This window comes from Apus apus, chromosome 1 (assembly GCF_020740795.1).
Source record: "Apus apus isolate bApuApu2 chromosome 1, bApuApu2.pri.cur, whole genome shotgun sequence".
In the NCBI taxonomy this organism is placed as follows: domain Eukaryota; kingdom Metazoa; phylum Chordata; class Aves; order Apodiformes; family Apodidae; genus Apus; species Apus apus.
Window position 1 is genome coordinate 59,056,550 of NC_067282.1, and position 18,888 is coordinate 59,075,437.

Here is an 18,888-nt window from a genome sequence, read left to right on the forward strand (position 1 = left end):
CTTGAGTAAGAGTTTCAAAAGTGATTGTTAAAGGTTATTTTGGGTGCTGGATCAGGGATGGCATAAAGGGAATATGAATTTCAGAGGCCGGTCATTTGAATTTTTCTGAAAGTCAGGCCCCTTCATTCACATCCAACAAACAATCAAAACACTAGGACCAACAAAAATTAGTCTCTCTTGTGAATCTTCCCACTCATTTTCAAGGCACACCAATTTCTATGGCACTAAACCAAAAATAGAGTACAGAGTACAGCTGTAGACACAAGATGTATTCTATTGTGCAAAATAAATGTTTTGCAGTAGAGCCAAATAGGTTTAGAACATACCAAGACGTCAAGACTACAACCCACTGAGTTGGGTTTAAATTGTCCTTTCTCTTGGGTGGTGTATACAGACTTAAGAAAATAATAAAAGCAATCTCCACTCTTGTTCCCTTTATATGGCAGGAAGGGGGATCATCAAGAGCTGATACAGATTAGAAGCAATGATAGGAAACATAATAATGCCTATATCTAATTATTACCATTTAGGTTATAAACTGGAAATTCCCTGTCAGATTCTTATCTAATGACAGTGGTAAAGTTCAATACACTTGCTCACACCTCTGCCTTCAGCACTGGAACTGAAGGATACTTTTTGCTAGTGGCCTTAAAATTTACAAAGGACTCTAAATTCAACATGTTTGGATTGATACAAAACAATTATGTCTGATATTAGTGGCAGAATTTATGCTAGCTGAGAATCTGGGATTATTAAAAATTAGATGATTGATTTTGCAACTGTTTCCTTTAACTCAGACAATAATGGCTGTATTCAAGCAGTACATCCAAAACAATAGTGGAAGCCTGGCAGTCTATGATAAATAATGCTACCATTTTCAAACAAAAGGAAACTGAGCCCCAAAAAGCTTCTAGCTATGGCACATCAAAAAGAGAAGAACTGCTTTGGAAAAGAATTGTGAATAAATTCAGAACTTTTTCTCCTACACATTATAGCTTTTGCAAAGCATAATTTCAAAGTAATTCTTTTCAATTAGACCCAAAATAGACTACTCTGTTTGTCTGAGTTTCTCCTAAAAATTCAATTATTTTTTAATCAAAGTCTAAACTAAAAAAATGCACACTTTGAAATGCTCTATCAAAGGAACTCAATCTTTACATTTAAAGGCAGGAAATAAAAATACACACATTAAAAGCCTTTTCCAAAAAACTGAAGTACCCTATACAATTTTCACAGGCTTCTTCATTTTACAAACACAGAAGAGCTGAAACCATACCTGCTGATGAATGGTCTGATATTATCACCAGTGATAGGAGCCATATTCATCGGCATGGGTTCAGGAGTGGACAGCCAGTAGGAATAGTCATTCCTTGACGCAAAGTTACATACATTGTTGATATTGCAGAATAAGAAAGGCATGGTACTAAATTTACGAAGACAGCTTCCTGCTGTGCCTGAAATGTTAAGTGAAAAGTTACTTGTTAATCCATTTTTGTTAAACATTGACAACTGCCAAACAAGTATATCCAGGAGCAGCTGAAAAGCAGATGACACTTGCTCTGGAGGGCCCAGTTCTCTCAGAGGAAGTGACTTCTCTTAGCTCCATAAGGAAGGAACAGGGCAAGGCAAAGATTAGCCCAGTCTTGCCTATAGGATTATGGAATAATTTAGGATATAACAGCCCTGTAGAAGTCGTCAACCCCATGTTAGTTAAATCAGGTTACTTGCATTCATATGCAGCTGAGTTTTTGGGTATCTCTAAAGACAGAGATTCAACAACCTCTCTGAGGTCCCATTCCATTGTTTATCAGCAGGGTGAAAAAGCTCTTTATGATTCACTGGAATATATCTCATACTTGTGTTCATTGTTTATTCTGTGACTGAGCCACTCTGAGAAGAGTTTGGCTCCATCTTCTCAACCCTTGCTGGAGACAGCAATAAAGGCTTTCCCCTAAAATTTCTGTTAATGCTGAGCAAATCCAGTTCCATCGGATCCCCACTAGCCATCTCAGTAGCTAGCTGCTGTATTCATCCTGGTATATCAATGACTTCTTTGTTCAGGGAGAGCCAAGTCAGGGCACAATATACCAGATGTGGTTTCACTACTGCCAAACAGAGGGGAAGAACCACTTTCCTCCATCTGCTGGTTGCACTTCTGCCAGCAGAGCCTATCAGGTTGGGCAGAGGGGATGTGTAGTTCTTGCAAGGGCACACTGCTAACTCGTGTTCAGTGTTGCTCAACAGGATTCCCAGGTCCTTTTCTGCAAAGCATGTTTCTAGCAGTCTGTACTGCTGCTGCTGGAAATGGCAGTCAGTCCTCAGTCCATTCTGTTGCAGGAGATTATTTCATACCCCTTCACATTTGCTTTTACTGAACATCTTGAGGTTGTTCTCAGACCTTTCACCCAGCTTGGCCAGGTCCCTCTGAATGGCAGCTGCATCCCCTAGGAAACTAACTGTTCCTCCCAACCTGACATCATGCACCAACTTGCTGAGTGGGCACTCTAGCCCATCACCCAAGTCATTAATAAATTCATTAAACAGTATTGGCCCAGCATTAATTCCGGAGGGACATCACTAATCAACAGTCACCACACAGACTTCATACACCTGATCACATCCCTCTGAGCCTGATGGACCCACCAATTTTCCACTCACCTTATCATCTATGTAGCCAGCCCATATCTCATGAATTTGACTACAAAGATACCATGGATGACCACCTCAAAGGCTTTGATAAAGACTTTCTTAAATAAACTGAGACTGTTTCCACTATACAACAAACCATTATTTGTAACAACTTAAAAGGCATAATAAAGCACCAGCTAGCCAAGAGTAATTACATGTTTGTTAAACACAGTTCTACAAATGAAAGAAACATTTTTCTTAGTAATTAATTCTAATTTAATTCTAATTTTGTCTCTACTTACCCAGATCTTGACCATGTGCTCTTTCATTGCCTTGTACATAAAGCAAGGAGTAACCATGGTAGATCAGCCTTGTTCCAAATGGACAAGATGGCTCTTCAGTGGTTTGACTGTGTCTGGTAACAAGGAAGCCATGAGCAACAGATGGTGCACCTGGTGGGCCCATAGCCCCAGGCAAACCTTCAGGGCCAGGTGGACCAGGGAATCCTCTGGGCCCTACAATACAGAGAGTCTCCTTTTATCTCTACAGACAGCAGTATTCTGCCTATATAACTAAAGAACTGAAATTAGATACACTCACACCTTATCTCCTATGTTATTTTTCTATGAAGTAATCAAGTCTTTGAAGAATGCATGGGCCTACCTGGGGGACCATAAGGACCAATTTCTCCTTTTTGCCCAGGTTTACCATCAAACCCTGGACTACCAGGTGGTCCAGGTACACCTGAAGGTCCTGTTACCCCTGTTGAAAAACAAGGAATAGTTATTACTGGATATTAATTCATGTTAGTCCTGTCTCTTTGGCTTTTAATACAAGACAGCACAGGCACACTGCAGCATAAACTAAACTCATGCAGATTCCGTGTGTATATTCAGTATCTACAACATATAAGTGGGTTACAGCAGGCAAAGTGATTATAGTAGAAAAGAACAGAGAAGTGAGCAGAGGGTGTTTCTAAAATAACTAGTATTTGCCTGGAATGTGAAAAGGAAGGGCACCAATCTCTCCCCTCTCTGCTTAGCAAATCAAATTCAAAATTAGACTTTAAAAAAGCAGGGTCATGGAGAGTGGGAAAATCAGTATTCTCTTTGCTTTTTCACAAATAGGTTTTCAGACATATATTATGTCATCTCTTCACTGATTTCTGGGGATGCTTTGAGTCCTACATAAACCCAGTAACTCAGACTTTGAAAAAAATAAGTCAATACCACCAGTTCCATACCAACATGTCTGTGGCACATCAGAAGCTTTAGTCATTGCTGTCCTTTTCCTGAGCATTCAAAAAAGCAATATTATGTTCAGTTATTGAACTGACTGCTAGAGAACAGTGACAGATCCCCTACAAACCAACCCATCCTGTGTTCAGTCACTGAGATTATTTCATAGCTATTTCCTAAAGGACAGCAACTGCAGAGTTGTAAACCCATCTTCATGAGCAAACTTTCATATCTATTCTATATAATAAAAGGAAGATATTAATTCTATTCCACCATAATGCCCAACATCTTCTCATAAAACAACCAGGAACAAAGGTTTCCCTTAGAATCTTAATAGCTTAAGAACACCTCTGAGTTCCCACTCTCCATGTCCTATCACTTTGAAGGTCTTGTGTCCTTGTGCCAGTGTTTCATTGTCTAACCATTTGCTCCATTCTCTTATTCTCTCATGTGTTTCATGTTTGCAGTTCACCCTTTCTTTATTAAAAAAGCAATGTCTGTATTAAGAGAAGAAATCTAGCACTGTGGAATACAATTCCTCAGGAAGCACTTTCCACTCCAAGATCATGTTTTTGTTTCCTCATGCTTGTCTTCTTCCAGAGACACACAGTAATTGAGTTCAGATTCAAGACTAAAGACAGCAGATAGCCTAACAAATACATCCTGGGAAAAGGATAAGCAGTGTTGCAACTCATCCTGCTTACTGCTAATCTCAGATACTGATGTGATGACTGCAGAGGCAGAGCCCATTAAAAGTCGTTAGGAAGGCATTTGTTTCTGGGACTCCTTTGGATGAACATCAAAAATTACTCTCTTCATCATTGCTGACACAATTTAAGTGGCATATAAAAAGCCAGATAATATTATATCACAAATCTTCTAGCGTCTAGCCTACCATTGGTCTATTTTTGTATTACTTAAAATGCATTTCTACTGGCAGGTTAGAAACTCTTACCTTGTTGTCCTTTGGGACCTGGAAGTCCTGGGAATCCTTTGAGACCTACTGGTCCTACAGGGCCAGGTAAGCCAGGATCCCCTTTAACAAGCTGAAAAGCACCTGGTGGGCCTGGTGGGCCTTGTAAACCTGGCAAAGTTAACAGGGGAAATAAACATGTATTTAGTATTGCACAATAAAAAAGTGAGAAAACAATGTTACCTTGAATTGCCAAATATAGCAAGAGACAAGATGTAGCAAATGTAGCAAGACAGACAAGATATCAATGTGACCAAGGCTTTATATGTGCATTGAATAGGGTCATACTTGCTTAAAACCCAAACCTGTAGCTGACTGAGGGTAGCAGACAACAGGGTTCAAAGCACAATGGGGGACACAGCCTGGGCTGGGCCTCTGCCACTGACAAGCCTCTGGTAACACCTAAGTAGCAGCACGTGGTGCTGCTGAAAACCAAATGGCTACCTCCTACCTTCCCATCTTCCACCAGACAGGACAGAGCAGGCCCACAGACGTAGCTCTGACCAGACACACTGTGGCCAGGTGCACAAACAGGGAGCAGCATCTGTTGAGGGTGGCCCTGGCAGTCTGCACAGCAGTTTGGTCAGAAGAGCTGCACACTCTGACAACTATCAGAACTGTAAGGAGGCTATGACCTGCCGAAAGAAAATGGAGTCCACCACCACAACTGCAAGGCTGTGGCTGAAACTCAAATGGAAGCACAATAGCCTATCTATGCCAATGTCTCCACCCAAACAGACCTTCCAAGGTTTGAAATAGCTGTCCAGTGCTCAGGTTGCATGGACTTCCCTCAGAAAGCTTGGTGGTGACACCCAGCTGAGTGGCATAGTCATTTGACATGCTTGAGAAGCGGGCAAATACGAACCTCATGAAGTTCAAAAAGGCCAAGTGTAAGGTCCTGCACCTGGGTAGGGGCAATCTGCAATACCACTACAGACTGGGGGATAAATGGATTGAGTGCAGCCCTGCAGAGAAGGACTTGGGAACACAGGTAGACAAAAAAGTAGGATATGAGCTGGCAACGTGTGTTTGAAGCCCAGGAATTTGATCACATTCGAAGTGTGGCCAGCAGGTGGAGGGCAGTGACTCTTCCCCTCTACTCTGCTTTCATGAGACCCCACCTGGAGTACTGTATGCAACTCTGGGGTCCTCAGTACAAGAAAGATGTGGGCCTGTTAGAGCAGGTCCAGAGGAGAGCTACGAAAATGATCAGAGGGCTGGAACACCTCTGCTATGAAGAAAGGCTGAGAGAGTTCGGTTGTTCAGCCTGGAGAAGAGAAGACTCTGGGGACAGTTTATTGCAGCTTTTCAATATATAAAAGGAAAATTATAAGAAAGACAGAGACTTTTTAACAGGGTCTGGAGTGACAGAACAAGGGGCAACAATTTTAAAGAGAAAAAAGGTAGATTCAGATTGGACAGAAGAAGGACATTTGTTACAATGAGGTTGGTGAGATGCCGAAACAGAGTAGAGTAGTTGCTTAGAGTAGTTGCTTAGAGTAGTTGTGGATAGCCCATCACTGGAATGTTCAAAGTCAGGTTGGATGTGGCTTTGAGCAACCTGGTCTAGTGAAATATGTCCCTGCCCATGGCAGGGAGGCTGCTCTAGATGATCTTTAAAGGTCCTTTCAAACGCAAACCTTTCTATGATTCTATGGTTCTATGATATAATTTAAAGATTCTAATAATGACAAAACTGCAGTATCCATTTTTCAGAGTAGGAGATCAATACATTCACTTTCTATCCAATACTTAAATTCGATCATTCAGATGCTGATTCCGTTATACCTGTTTTCACACTCTACATTTTTACACTGAATAAAAGGTTTAGGGATATATCCATTTGTTAGTCACAAATAATAATAATTTAAACAACAACATCCGGGGAAAAAGAGCAAGTCTTTGTATTATACCTTTAGATCCAGGAAGACCTTGGTCACCCCGCTCACCCTTAAGCCCTGGGAAACCAGAAGATCCTTTTGGACCTGAATTCAAAGGAAACATTTACATGACAATCAATAATTTATTGATTTGGAAGGATATGTGCAGAATAATCATGTACAACCCTGTGATCATGTAAGGGTGTGACTTTATTCACACAAGTACTTTTTAACTGTTTGTAAGAACAAGACAAATAACAGCACTGTCACCAATGAAACACTAACTGAAAACAGACTTTTCTTACTTTAATTACGAATATATTTCTCTAAAATATAACAACTGTTTTTTCTCTACTAACAACTGCATTTTTTAATACACATAGTGTTTTCAGGTAAATGATGGTAACAGTAGCAGCAGTGTAGTCAACACTTGTGACACAGTGAACCTGTTTCCTCAAATAGAGACGTAACATCTGCCTCTAATCCTCAAGAAAATCTTGAGAATTCTTGGCTGGTAATGTCCATAAACAATTGATTTTAGGTAAGTACATAATGTAAAATGCAAGTATGCATGTAAAATTGGCAAAGCAAGAAAACAGGCAACATTCAAAAAACCTTTAGAAAAATCTCTATATTATTGTATGACTTTTTATGCAGCTTTCAATGTCCTGCTTCAATAGTTTGTAACATAGAGCCAACATTCTTTGAGCATCTCTTTTGAGGGAGAAAAGATATGAAAGAGACATCTTTGCATACTTTCTAGGAATACGGTAAATTTTCTTTTTACCTGGAACACCTGGAACTCCTGGAGGTCCCAGATCACCCTTTTGACCAATATCTCCCGGTAAACCAGGACTACCCTGTATAAAAGAAAATGTGAAATATAGTTATCCTACACTATTATGATAGGACTCTCAAATAGGCTGTGTATTTTGTGAAACCTATGAAAAAAAATACGAAAGAAAAGCCTTTGTTTAAGGAATGGTGATTCTCTACCATGATCAAATGAGAAGCTTCTTTTACAGGAACAACCGTGACACATTGTTCTTAGTAAACTATATTTTGCCTTACAAAGATACTAGATCAGAGTAAGGCCTCACTAACAGTACACCCAATAAAAAGATTCTCAAGCACAGACCTCATTGTGATGAAAAACATCAGAAAGCACAAATCTCAGCAAATACTAACTTCAGTGAAGCCTCAGCAGGCCATTGCTAGTTAGATAACTAAATGGGGTAATTCTAGACCACAGTACACTTGAAAACTTCTACATTCACATGTGGAATGAAATTAAATGTGCTCAAGAACTGGCAGTCCTCCGAAGACTTACTTTTCAACAGGGCTAAAACACTCAAGGACTTAAACCCTTCAAACACAATACAAACTCCTCCTCCTTCTGCCTTTATTATTATAGGCTGCTCCCTTGAAACTAAGGGCAACAAGTTCACTGTAGCCTCACTTCTAGGAAAATCAAGTCCATATTTCAAAAGACACTGTAAATTGCAATTTAAATGACTGCCAATTTCCTGTTCTTCTTTTGTCTGTTGCAGATCACCTGCAAAAAGCTTCTAAATATAGTTTAGAATTTCTCCCTGGCTGAAGCAATATGGCAGTGATAGTCCCCTATGTAATAAAACGTGGAACACAGGTAGAGGGAAGAAACAAAATCCCCTTGCTAAGTAACTTACAGATCAGAGTTTGGAGACGTGAATTAAGTACTCAGTGAAAAGTAATACCAATGGTAGGACCTGTGATCATATTTGGAGAGCAATAGAACACACAGACAAAGGAGTGATTTTTCATTTGACTTAAGTTAGATGTTTATATTAAGGTGACAAGAATGGCTCCTTATAAATGTCTAATTCTTTCCACTGACTATAAAGGGAGATGACTAGCACAAAAATGGATGTCAGCAGTGAGACTTTCAAAGTTCAACAAAAGACATGCTGCCTTTGGAGTGGTAAGAGAGGTGTCGATGAAGTTTCCTCCAGTTACATAGTCACGGTATGAGGGACTGTTTAAAGAAATGGCCTCTCTTTGTATCATAATGTGAACTTCTGCAGCACAAAACAGGAGGGCTAACATTAATTCAGAAGACAGTCATGAGTCAGATAATCTCATTAAAAGAGGCTTTTAAGTAAATTTGGTTTAGGTTGTAATTATAAAATGGAATTATTTATAAGAGGAGTTTATTGGAAGCTTTCCATCAAAATACTTTTTCCACACCACTATGCAGTTTCTTAAACCTTTTTCCTCATTAGATATAGCTTGGCAAACAACATTTTGGTTTGGATCTTCTCCAAACAAAACAAAACTATTTCAGTTTGTGAAAATGATGAAAATGTTTCTTTTCTCATTTCAACATTCAAAAGCACAGAAAAAAAACCCAAGGGATTTGTATTTAACAGTCTGATCTCTGCATGCACTTTTTTTGGGTAGGATTGCTGGACAGGCTGTGTCATCCCCAACGTCTCATTTCTGATGTAGGTTACCATGTACCTAGAGACCTGTATGAGCAATTGAATTGTAATCAGGGCAGAAGCCTGTCACATTTGGGAGGATGAAGACATTAGAAACCCATTTCAGTATGTATCACCAGAGGAAGTTTAATATTGAAATAACTCTCACTGGAGCAATTCACAGTGAGTTAACAACCCAATACCAGGCATTGCAGCTCAAGGATAGTAAAACATTTTCTTCTGACTGAAGCCATGGGATCAAAATCCTTTGGCATTTTCCACTCTTGATAAACAAACAGTCTTGGACTGGAATATCAACCTGTGAAAAGCTTTAGAATTTCTTGGGGTAATTCCTGGTACTTCTCTGCAGAAGTACTGCAAATTCTTAAAATAGGGAAAATATACTGCAATGTTATTTTGAAGTTTGCTAGCTTCAAAGCTGTTATGGTACGGTCTCAAAGATAAAAAGGCATAGTCAAGATCTAGTGTTGAACACTGAAGCAAATCCTCAATGTCTCTGTGAAATTACTCCTGGATGCAGAATAGGATGCAGTAGATCTTCGTATTATCAAGAATAAGGTGGATCTTTTAAGTCTGCTATCAGTATCTCACTTTTCATATCAGAAACTTATTCCTAGAGTCTGCCTTCTTTTTGTACACTAGGAATTGTTGAGTCATACCTACCTAACTCCTTATTCCTCTTCCTTTTATTATTATTAATGTTAGTATTATTATTAATATTATTACTACTGTCTTAGTAGGAAAGAGGGAATGAAAAGGTAAAATATAGAGTGTATTTTTCAGTGTGGATAAGGCAGCAGACACTCCAAGAGAAAGCATAGAAAACCATCTACTCTGGTTGACTGTTCTATTCTACTTCATTCTCCCTAATAGGAAGAAAAGGGACTGGTTTAGATCAGGGAAAATAAATAATATATGACAACTATGTATTAATAGCATTGCCTGTTTGTATTTCTAAATCAGCAGTTATATTTCATCACTGACAGTACTGAAAGTGCACTTCATTTGAAAGGTTTCATAACAAAATCAAACAGTTCAGGTAGTTTCAGAAGGCAATTTATCGTGAAATATGCAACCTTTAAAATTAACTACTAATGCATTTGCAGGATTTATGGATGTGCTGCAGCCATCCTGTACTGTTAGTACACTGTAAATTATATTCTGAGTGTTGTATGTTACCACTCACTATCTATAAATTTCTAATAAGTTCATTAGCTCACTGGGGTTTACTGGTAGGCAGCCTTTAAAAGGAGAAAATTGAAATGTTTTAAAACTGACTTTATATCTTCGGCAGTGAATCGAAAGGCACTTTGAAAATAAAGTATTATTAGTTTGAACAAGAAACATCTATGATTAATATATCAATTAATTACAATAACCAGCTTTCAGCAAATCTGGAGTGTACTGAAAGTAACTTACTGGCAGTCCCTGGAAACCTGGATCACCTTTGACTCCCGGACTCCCAGGAATCCCGGGCCAGCCATTGCTCCCCTGCTCTCCTTTGGCCCCTTTCAGACCCGGGGGTCCTGGTGGACCTGTTGGACCTGGTAGACCTACAAACCAGAAGAGAGAATTTAGTGGCAAAATCTCTTCTGATGGAAGACAAGCTGGCTCCATCTACAGATGGGCAGAACCAAAGAAACAACATCTCGTAACATACGGCAACTGCATATCAAGAAATTAAGTAGAATGTGTTGCAGGAAGGTCCATATGACTCCCCATGTGATTCGACATCTAGCATTTATCAGCGTGTGGCTGATGGAAAATAGTGGAGAATTTTCTGTATGTGAAGAACAAACAGATGGTGTGTTCTCAGGTATGAACATGCTAGAGACATACTGCAGCTCTGCTGTACTCTTCTCCTCAACCTCTAGCACAGAGCCACTGCCAAGGTAAGGCCACACTGGGCCATGTTTATACATATTTAACACTCCAGGATGCAGGAACATACAGCCATGGCCGCCTCCAATCAGTAAAAGAAATTCAGAGGAAAACACAAAAATGGGAGATAATCTTCTGTCCAGAAAGCCTTCTGGACAAACCCAGCTTCCCTAGGACATAGAATCAGTCTGTTCTAGGACATAATGTGAAACTGCCTATGAAGTGGAGCTTTTCTCTGATCTGTGAGAAGAGGATAAACAAGGATATGTAATATTCATTATATTATTAATTAATTATATTATTAATTAATACTAAAGATACAGAATTACCTGGAAGGCCAGGTTGGCCTTGGGGTCCTCTGTCTCCCTTAGGGCCCTCAATTGCACTTCCTGGTAGTCCAGGAAGACCTTGGCTGCCCTTAGGGCCTGGTGGACCAGCATATCCTGGTTCTCCTTTCAGACCTGGGATCCCCGGACTTCCTGGGGATCCTGGAAAGCCCACATCACCTTTCGCACCTAAGATTTGAAACAACCCCCAAAACACGATTAGAGAAAGGATCACAATCACTGAAACCTTCTGCACTATTAGCCACTTACTCATAGTAAGCTTTATTCCTCAAGAGAATATTGACTTTGCTTTTATACACTTGAACAAAATGCAAAACTTTAGGAAAACTTATTCTTCACATTATGACATTATCTATGAGGAGAAGAGTAGTTTGATTGACATATCTTTTCTTAACTAAACTGATTACTAGGCTATTTTAAACTACTCTAAAAATAGATTAACATTCAGCATCTCTCTCTCAGTCCTTCCACAAGTAACATGAATCTCCCAAAACCCTACTCCATCACAATTATTATTGTCATAGCTGAATAATGGATGTTTTGTTTGACTAAGCATAAAAATACTTGCTCCCAGAGAAAAAGGGAATTATTTTTTTTTACTAAGATCTAGATTTAGACACTTAGTACGTACTTTCAGACTTGCACAAATAGTTTAACATTGCAATTCAGTTGAATTTTAGATCAAGACTGAACCAAAAGAATATACATTAACTGGTCTCAGTAGAATAATAAGAGAAATGAAATTAATAAAGAACACTATCCTTGTCTCTTTGCCTAAACAGAACAGGGTCTTTAAAACCCAGACTTGTTCTTTTGGAACTACAATACATATGGAACACAAATTATGTCAGCTGGATATCTATTTACTCTAATATCAGATATTTTTAAATGATCTGTGATGACAATATAAGAGACATACATAAGGTGAGAAAAGTGCTCTCATAATCCAGCATTCTGCATGCTTTACTGACCTATGATTAGAGAATTTGCTTATTAAAAGAAGTTCCCTAACATGAGGGCTTTCTCAGCAATTAAAGACTACTAATTAATCTGAGATGGTAAATAAAATATATTCTAAAATTCTGGTTTAGCACTTTTGATTGAACACAGTTTTCCTGTATTTATAGAATGAATGAGTGAGGTAGGTCATTGATATGCCAAGTTCTTAAAAGTCTTCATGTTATGTAATTTATAAATGGACCAGTTGAATCTTTTTTTTGTGTATTTTCTGGATGTTTAAAATCGAAAATCCATTACTTGTACACAATTTCCTTTATGAGCAGCAGTTGGATACTTCTTCACTACTGTAGAGTCTAGGACACACTTATTACATAAAATGGAGCATGGTGCACTACAGACACCTTGAACAAGCACTGACGCAAGCCAATAAAGCTGTTCTCACAGCACAAGGTAGTGAAAAACTTTAAGACCACAAGTGGTCTTGAAATTGTGATAGCTCTGTGCTTGTACACAAGCTAGTAAGTCCTGAGTCCAGTTAATAATAATTTTCAGTAAGAACTCACCAGGTCTGTGCTATCTTTTGCAACTCTGCACCATGTTTCTGTGTGTAGCTTAGACATGCTCTACTGAACTACAGAGAAAAACTACTTTAGCAATGAATAAAATTGCATCTGGGCTGCACAACAGCTACAGGTAAAAAAAAATACTGTGGCATCCTGGCCACAAAACTGCTATCTTTAGCTGTCTGGTGTATAGAGACTCACTAGACTCTGATTCTTGCAAAATTAGTAGGAAAACAGAAATACTTGGAGTCAACAGCACAGCACACAAACACGGGAGTTATTTATATTGCCTCGTCACAGCACAGTTTGCAGTAAATTCCACACTATGAATAATTACCTATTTTAGTGCGTATCTAACTCATGTCCAAGATGCTGCCACTGTAACAGAAATTAGTATTTGAACCCCTCAGAGTTTCTAACTCTCTGAAAAGGTATAGCATGTAAAAGAAGGAAGCAGAAAATATGTCTAAATTACAGAATTACTGCTATCGTATGTTGGGAGGCAGGTTTCCTGCTTGTGTAAAGAAATGTTTTACCTTTATCTCCCTTTGCACCAGGAAATCCTGGAAGTCCTCTACCTGGAATACCTGTAATACAGAGGCAGCAAAAAATCAGAAGACAGGACAGTACTTAAATTTAATCTGTAATGAATAAAACTCTATTAAGCAAATATAAAATATAAATAAACTGTTTATGCAAATATTCTTCAGGGCAGAGACTGTCTTTGTTATGTAGGGGTATTGTATCTAGCACAATGGGTCTTGTATGAGTGAAGAAAAGTCAAGCTTGTTCCATTATATTGCAGCTAAGTTGCAGACTGAGATTAATTCCAAAACATGCCAATTCTTTAAACTATTGCCAGCTTTTGTGAAATAAATTCTTTCAAGATGACACTGATTAAACACAGTTGCTCATCTAAATGATCAGATTTACAATAAAGGATGATAGTCAGTATCAAGCAAGACACCATTCTAACATGATTTTCCAAGGTTCCATCCAAACTAACTCAAACCCAGCACATCCCTCTACCAGCCACTCCTGTGTAGCCTGTCTCTGTGCATTTTTGTATCAACTTAACATGACAGTCACAGTACCTTGTTCACCCTTTGCACCAGCTGCGCCTGGAATCCCATCATAACCTGGTTCACCCTTCTGTCCAATGGAACCAGCAGGACCCGGAACACCAGGTTCACCTGAAAAATCATTGCTATTTTCATTTCATCTACATATCATCCAACTTTTTTTTACATGTTATTTTCCTCTACAGAAAAGCTTAACTTATTATTTTGCTCCCACAGAGACGAAGCAGATACTGCACGATGACTTCAGTGTGGCTGTTCTCTGAGGTTACTTCTGAATTAAATCAGTGTGAGATGGGGCTCGAGAACTACAGATTTTGACATAGCTAATTATCACGAATCTCAGTGAATTTAGAGTGCAGGAACTCCAGCAAAGATTTGTGAATAGTGCAGCCCATTGCCCTGTAAGGTGATGTCTCCTGCAGCCAATGAACTAAGGACACAATGCTCCAAGTTAAAAAATATTGTTATAGCAGCATGGACTTACTCTCCTTTTTTAACCAACTGTGTAAAGATGCTAGTGTGGTGATTCAGGTACAGACCAAGAGATCAAATGTATTGTTTTTAATGAACTCACAAACAATACAACTAATGGCTACTGCAACAATAAGTTTTGTGGAAGGTGCTAAAATCTATTCCACAAAGAGTGCAAAAGAAGTATGAGCCCCCACACTCAGATTTACCTGGGCAACAGCACTGTCTTTTTCCCCCTTATGGAATGAACAAATATACCAGGAAATCTCTGAGCCAAAATGAATGTAGAATGCCAGTGCTTGTTTTACCCACTGCCTGCAGATGAACACTTTTAGTAGTATTTGATGTTCTATGTTTCTTTTCTACCTGGTTCTCCTTTTAAACCTGGAATGCCACTTAAGCCGGGAAGTCCTTTTTCACCCTTTTCTCCATGGCGGCCAGGGCTCCCTAAAGAAAGGAAGAAGACATGGGTTTACATGCAGGATATTTGGTATGAACTTCACATCAATTTTTCACTGCATTTTCTGTTTTATTAGAGCATAAACACTTGCCTGGAAATCCTGCCATGCCAGGAGATCCTTTGGGACCTGGAGAACCCGGCATTCCAGGAATTCCTGCACTACCCTTTTCACCCTTATCTCCAGACAAACCTGGAGTACCCGTTCTTCCTGGTTCTCCCTAGAAAAAGCAACACAGATTAAAAAATCCACACATTAATTCTGAAATGGCTTTTTCTGTTTTCAATGGTATGTGTCACTCCTCTTGTTCATCAAACTAACAAATAATTTCATTCCTTTTCCATTTAGAAACAAAGTAATTTAGAATTAAATTTTATATTAAATTTCACTGTCAGAATTATTGACCTTTCTAGCAATTGCTTACTATCTCCATACCAAAATTAGTTATTTTCAATGCATTTTTATGATAGTTTTTACAAAATCCTTTTCAAATTAGCCTCATAACTTATTAATTGCACTTAATAACCTTTGAAAAAATTAGTTTTTTAAGTCTTCAGCAAGTTTGCTACTAGATTAATAGATTTTACTTTTACAATTTTTACTTTATTTTTACATTTGTGGTTACAATCACTGTGTAGCTAAGAAAAGGAATATGAAGCAAATGAGAATTATATTAGAATATTATTAAATTAACTTTACAGACAGTATTAATACAGTTCTCTTTTGAGTAATATCTGAGCATTTTTTAGGTTTTTTCAACTTCCCAGTGTGTCTATAAAAGTACAAATAACTATTTCTGTGTGATTACTTGCTCTGTTTGCAAGAAGCCCTTTTCACTTTATTTACTTAACATTTTTAAAAGTTATTCCCCTCCCCCACATTTCTAGCAGTGTAAATAAGCCTATTCTGAGAAGACACAGTAAATAAGAACCCTGGAGATAATGGTCCCATCAAACAGAAAGCATTTAAACCTATGCACACCTTTCAAGTCTCTCATCAGGTATTTAAATGAGCACAGTAGAAAGCATAATGAAAGAGCTTGAAGGCCAAAAGCATCTCTTCAAATGAGGTACTTGGTAGAGTCAGACAATTAGATCCTTAGGGGTGTAAATACCTTCTCACCAGGAGACCCTGGAATGCCAATCCCAGGAAAACCTGGAGCTCCTTTGTCTCCTTTTTCACCTTTTTGCCCAGGGAACCCTGGTGTGCCCGGTGAACCTGGTACTCCCGGCAGACCCTTTTCTCCAGGTGTTCCTAGTAAAAGAAAAGGAAAAATGGGCTTATCAAAACTAGTGGTACACTAGCAGTGTTGACAATGATTTTTCAGTGTTGCCTTAGTTATTTAGAGCTAGAAAAAAATGTAACTCACTAAATAACTAGTAAACTAACTTTTGACATTCAGTCTCTAAGTGGGACTTCTTACAGGAAGATAAGCTCTCCTTAGAAGGTCATAATCTTGGATTCAGCACTCTTGCTAAAATATTAGTTGAATTAAACTTTATGTTGATTTGATTATTTTCTAACAGGACCACAGTGACAAAGGGACTCTAGCAAATGTTTCTGTCTCCCTTTACTATTTCAATCTTTCACCTTTGATTTCCTACATACAGTAGGTACAAGGCCATCTAAATGGAGACTCAGTTTCCGTGTTAAGATTTAGGTTCTTTGCCATTCTATTCCTTACCAGTCCCCTCCACAATGCTCTTCCTAGACCACTCCAGTTTGTAACAAGCATGCAGTACACAGCAACTCACCAAACTTTTCATAAGGGGGAAAACACACAAGAAGCTTCACACAGTTCACATGGTAGCAGAGACAGACAGGTACATTTGAAAAACTGCCTGGCTGCAAGAAATACACAAATCCTATGCATCCAGCTAAAGGATGCACAGGTAGAAACTCAGGAAACCATTCCATTGTTGGTATATTACAATAGGATTGAGAAAGCAATGTCCCAAAAGTTCAAACACCACAAATAGTGCAACCATTTAGTAGATCTATACCAACAAATATTCCACACAGGTCTCTCATAATGTTCTATATTGAGGAAAACAATAGTAAGAAATTCCCAGCAATCCATACCTGGCAAACCCATTTCACCAACTGATCCTTTTTGTCCTGGAAGTCCTGGATCTCCTGGGTACCCTGGGGGACCCTGATCACCTTTTGGTCCTATGGACAGCAGAGAAATTAAAGAATCTTGTTAGTTAATGTGGTTTAAAATACCTAATGAACAGCCTCTGTTGCTAGCTTCAGACATACCTGGCTGTCCGGGAGTACCAGGTTCACCATCCTTCCCTGGAATTCCTGGTTCTCCATATTCCCCACGTAAACCTTTTTCTCCAGTTGGTCCATGGTCCCCTGGATACCAAAAAACCCAACATCTCAAGATGTCCGAAGCCAATTTTTTTCATTAAACATAACTGATGATCTTCCATAAAAATACCATGTCTTTTCTGCACAGTTTGTATTTTAGAAGCTTTTTAAAACATGAATGTGATATTCATGCCTAGAGAGATGAAGGCAGCTAATAGATGAGTAAAGTTATGGAGTATTAATACATATAATAAATGTAATTTATATTCTAAATATATATATATATATATATATGTGGTGGTGCAGACCTCCCTGTTCACTGAGCCATGTTGCAACATCAACATCAGCCAACATTGTTCTTGCTTTAGTTACAAGTACAGTGGGCCTGACACCATTCTTGTTTTGACAGCAAGTGCAATAGGCTGATACAATCTGTCACTTTCTGATCTTGCCTGCTGGAGCAGTGTACCTGGATAACTGGACACCTTTCTGTCTCACTGCAAATACAGTAATTTGGGGCAATTATGCACTTCTTAACTGTTCCTGTCACGGAAAAGAACTAACCAAAGTCAATTATCTTGGATCTTATAAATATTGGTCTTCAGGGGGAGATCTTTCAGGGCTCTCTGGCATTAACTGATCTGTGGCCCTCATCACGTGTCTCACAAAGGAAGCTGGTTCATCCAATTGAAAGAGTAAGTAGCTGGACAAGTCTCTTAGGTATGGGGGAAAATCAAATTATATCAGGTTGGTACAATTCAACTCCATTAGGTAATCAGAGGGGAAAGAAAGCAACTTCTTTCATGAAATTAGGTACCAACATTTAACATTTAACAGGTAAACCTCTATATCTCTTTGTGTGTGTGCGTTTGTGCACAATTTAGTTTAGAAACTTTGCTAGTTTTTAATTGAACTCTGTATCCATTATAACTGATTCTTGATTAAGTTACTAGAATTGTATATAACTTAATTTTGTGATTTGCTATAACAGTGTTAATCGGTCTTAATTCACCGCTTTTCAAATCACACCAGACCCATAATTCTGTCCTAAGTTTGGGACTAGGAGTGGATTCAGCCTCCTCTAGATTCCTCTCTGAGGAGGAGTTTAGAAAGCAAGGGGGTTCAAGTCTGAACCTCGTGACTCAATCTGGGGGGGCAGGGTGAAGTCTCTCTCATTCTTTTTCCCTGATCCCTGTGTGCAAATCACTCCAGCCCACCCCCAACTCAGTCTCCCCTATCCCTGTATCAGTTATTTCCCTTAATCCCTGTGTAAATCACTCCCATCCACTTCCAACCCCTACATACATCTTCCACATTGTAAGTAACAGAGTAAATCTTGCCATCAAACTCTGTTAAGTTGCACGTTCATAAATTTATATTAAAAATCACCTTTTCCTGATATTTTTGTCAGTGATTCTTTAAGTAAACTTAAGACCTTCCACTCTTGCCTGTAACAGTATAATATAACTAGGTTATTTTTTCTCTGCTGGTACCAATTATCAATTGGGTTGAAGAGGATTAGATGGGCAGAATAAGAGCAGAAATTGGCAGGTCTATTTGGAACCTACCCTTCCAGACATAATGAGCCAGGGCAATCTGTAGATTGTGTGT

General features: G+C 38.7%; 1 protein-coding gene across 1 annotated transcript in view; it reads right to left on the reverse strand.

Annotated features, from left to right (window-relative positions):
• COL4A1 (collagen type IV alpha 1 chain) overlaps positions 1 to 18,888 on the reverse strand; it is a 129,065-nt gene that overhangs the window by 7,714 nt on the left and 102,463 nt on the right. The window contains exons 35-49 of the mRNA XM_051608259.1: positions 17,224 to 17,322; positions 17,044 to 17,133; positions 16,076 to 16,215; positions 15,055 to 15,181; positions 14,870 to 14,950; positions 14,045 to 14,143; positions 13,487 to 13,537; positions 11,410 to 11,595; positions 10,619 to 10,752; positions 7,507 to 7,579; positions 6,753 to 6,824; positions 4,822 to 4,950; positions 3,292 to 3,390; positions 2,931 to 3,143; positions 1,277 to 1,454 (exon numbers count right to left, since the gene is read on the reverse strand). Of these exons, the coding sequence (XP_051464219.1) occupies positions 1,277 to 1,454; positions 2,931 to 3,143; positions 3,292 to 3,390; positions 4,822 to 4,950; positions 6,753 to 6,824; positions 7,507 to 7,579; positions 10,619 to 10,752; positions 11,410 to 11,595; positions 13,487 to 13,537; positions 14,045 to 14,143; positions 14,870 to 14,950; positions 15,055 to 15,181; positions 16,076 to 16,215; positions 17,044 to 17,133; positions 17,224 to 17,322 (1,771 nt within the window). The remainder of the gene's footprint in view (positions 1 to 1,276; positions 1,455 to 2,930; positions 3,144 to 3,291; positions 3,391 to 4,821; positions 4,951 to 6,752; positions 6,825 to 7,506; positions 7,580 to 10,618; positions 10,753 to 11,409; positions 11,596 to 13,486; positions 13,538 to 14,044; positions 14,144 to 14,869; positions 14,951 to 15,054; positions 15,182 to 16,075; positions 16,216 to 17,043; positions 17,134 to 17,223; positions 17,323 to 18,888) is intronic.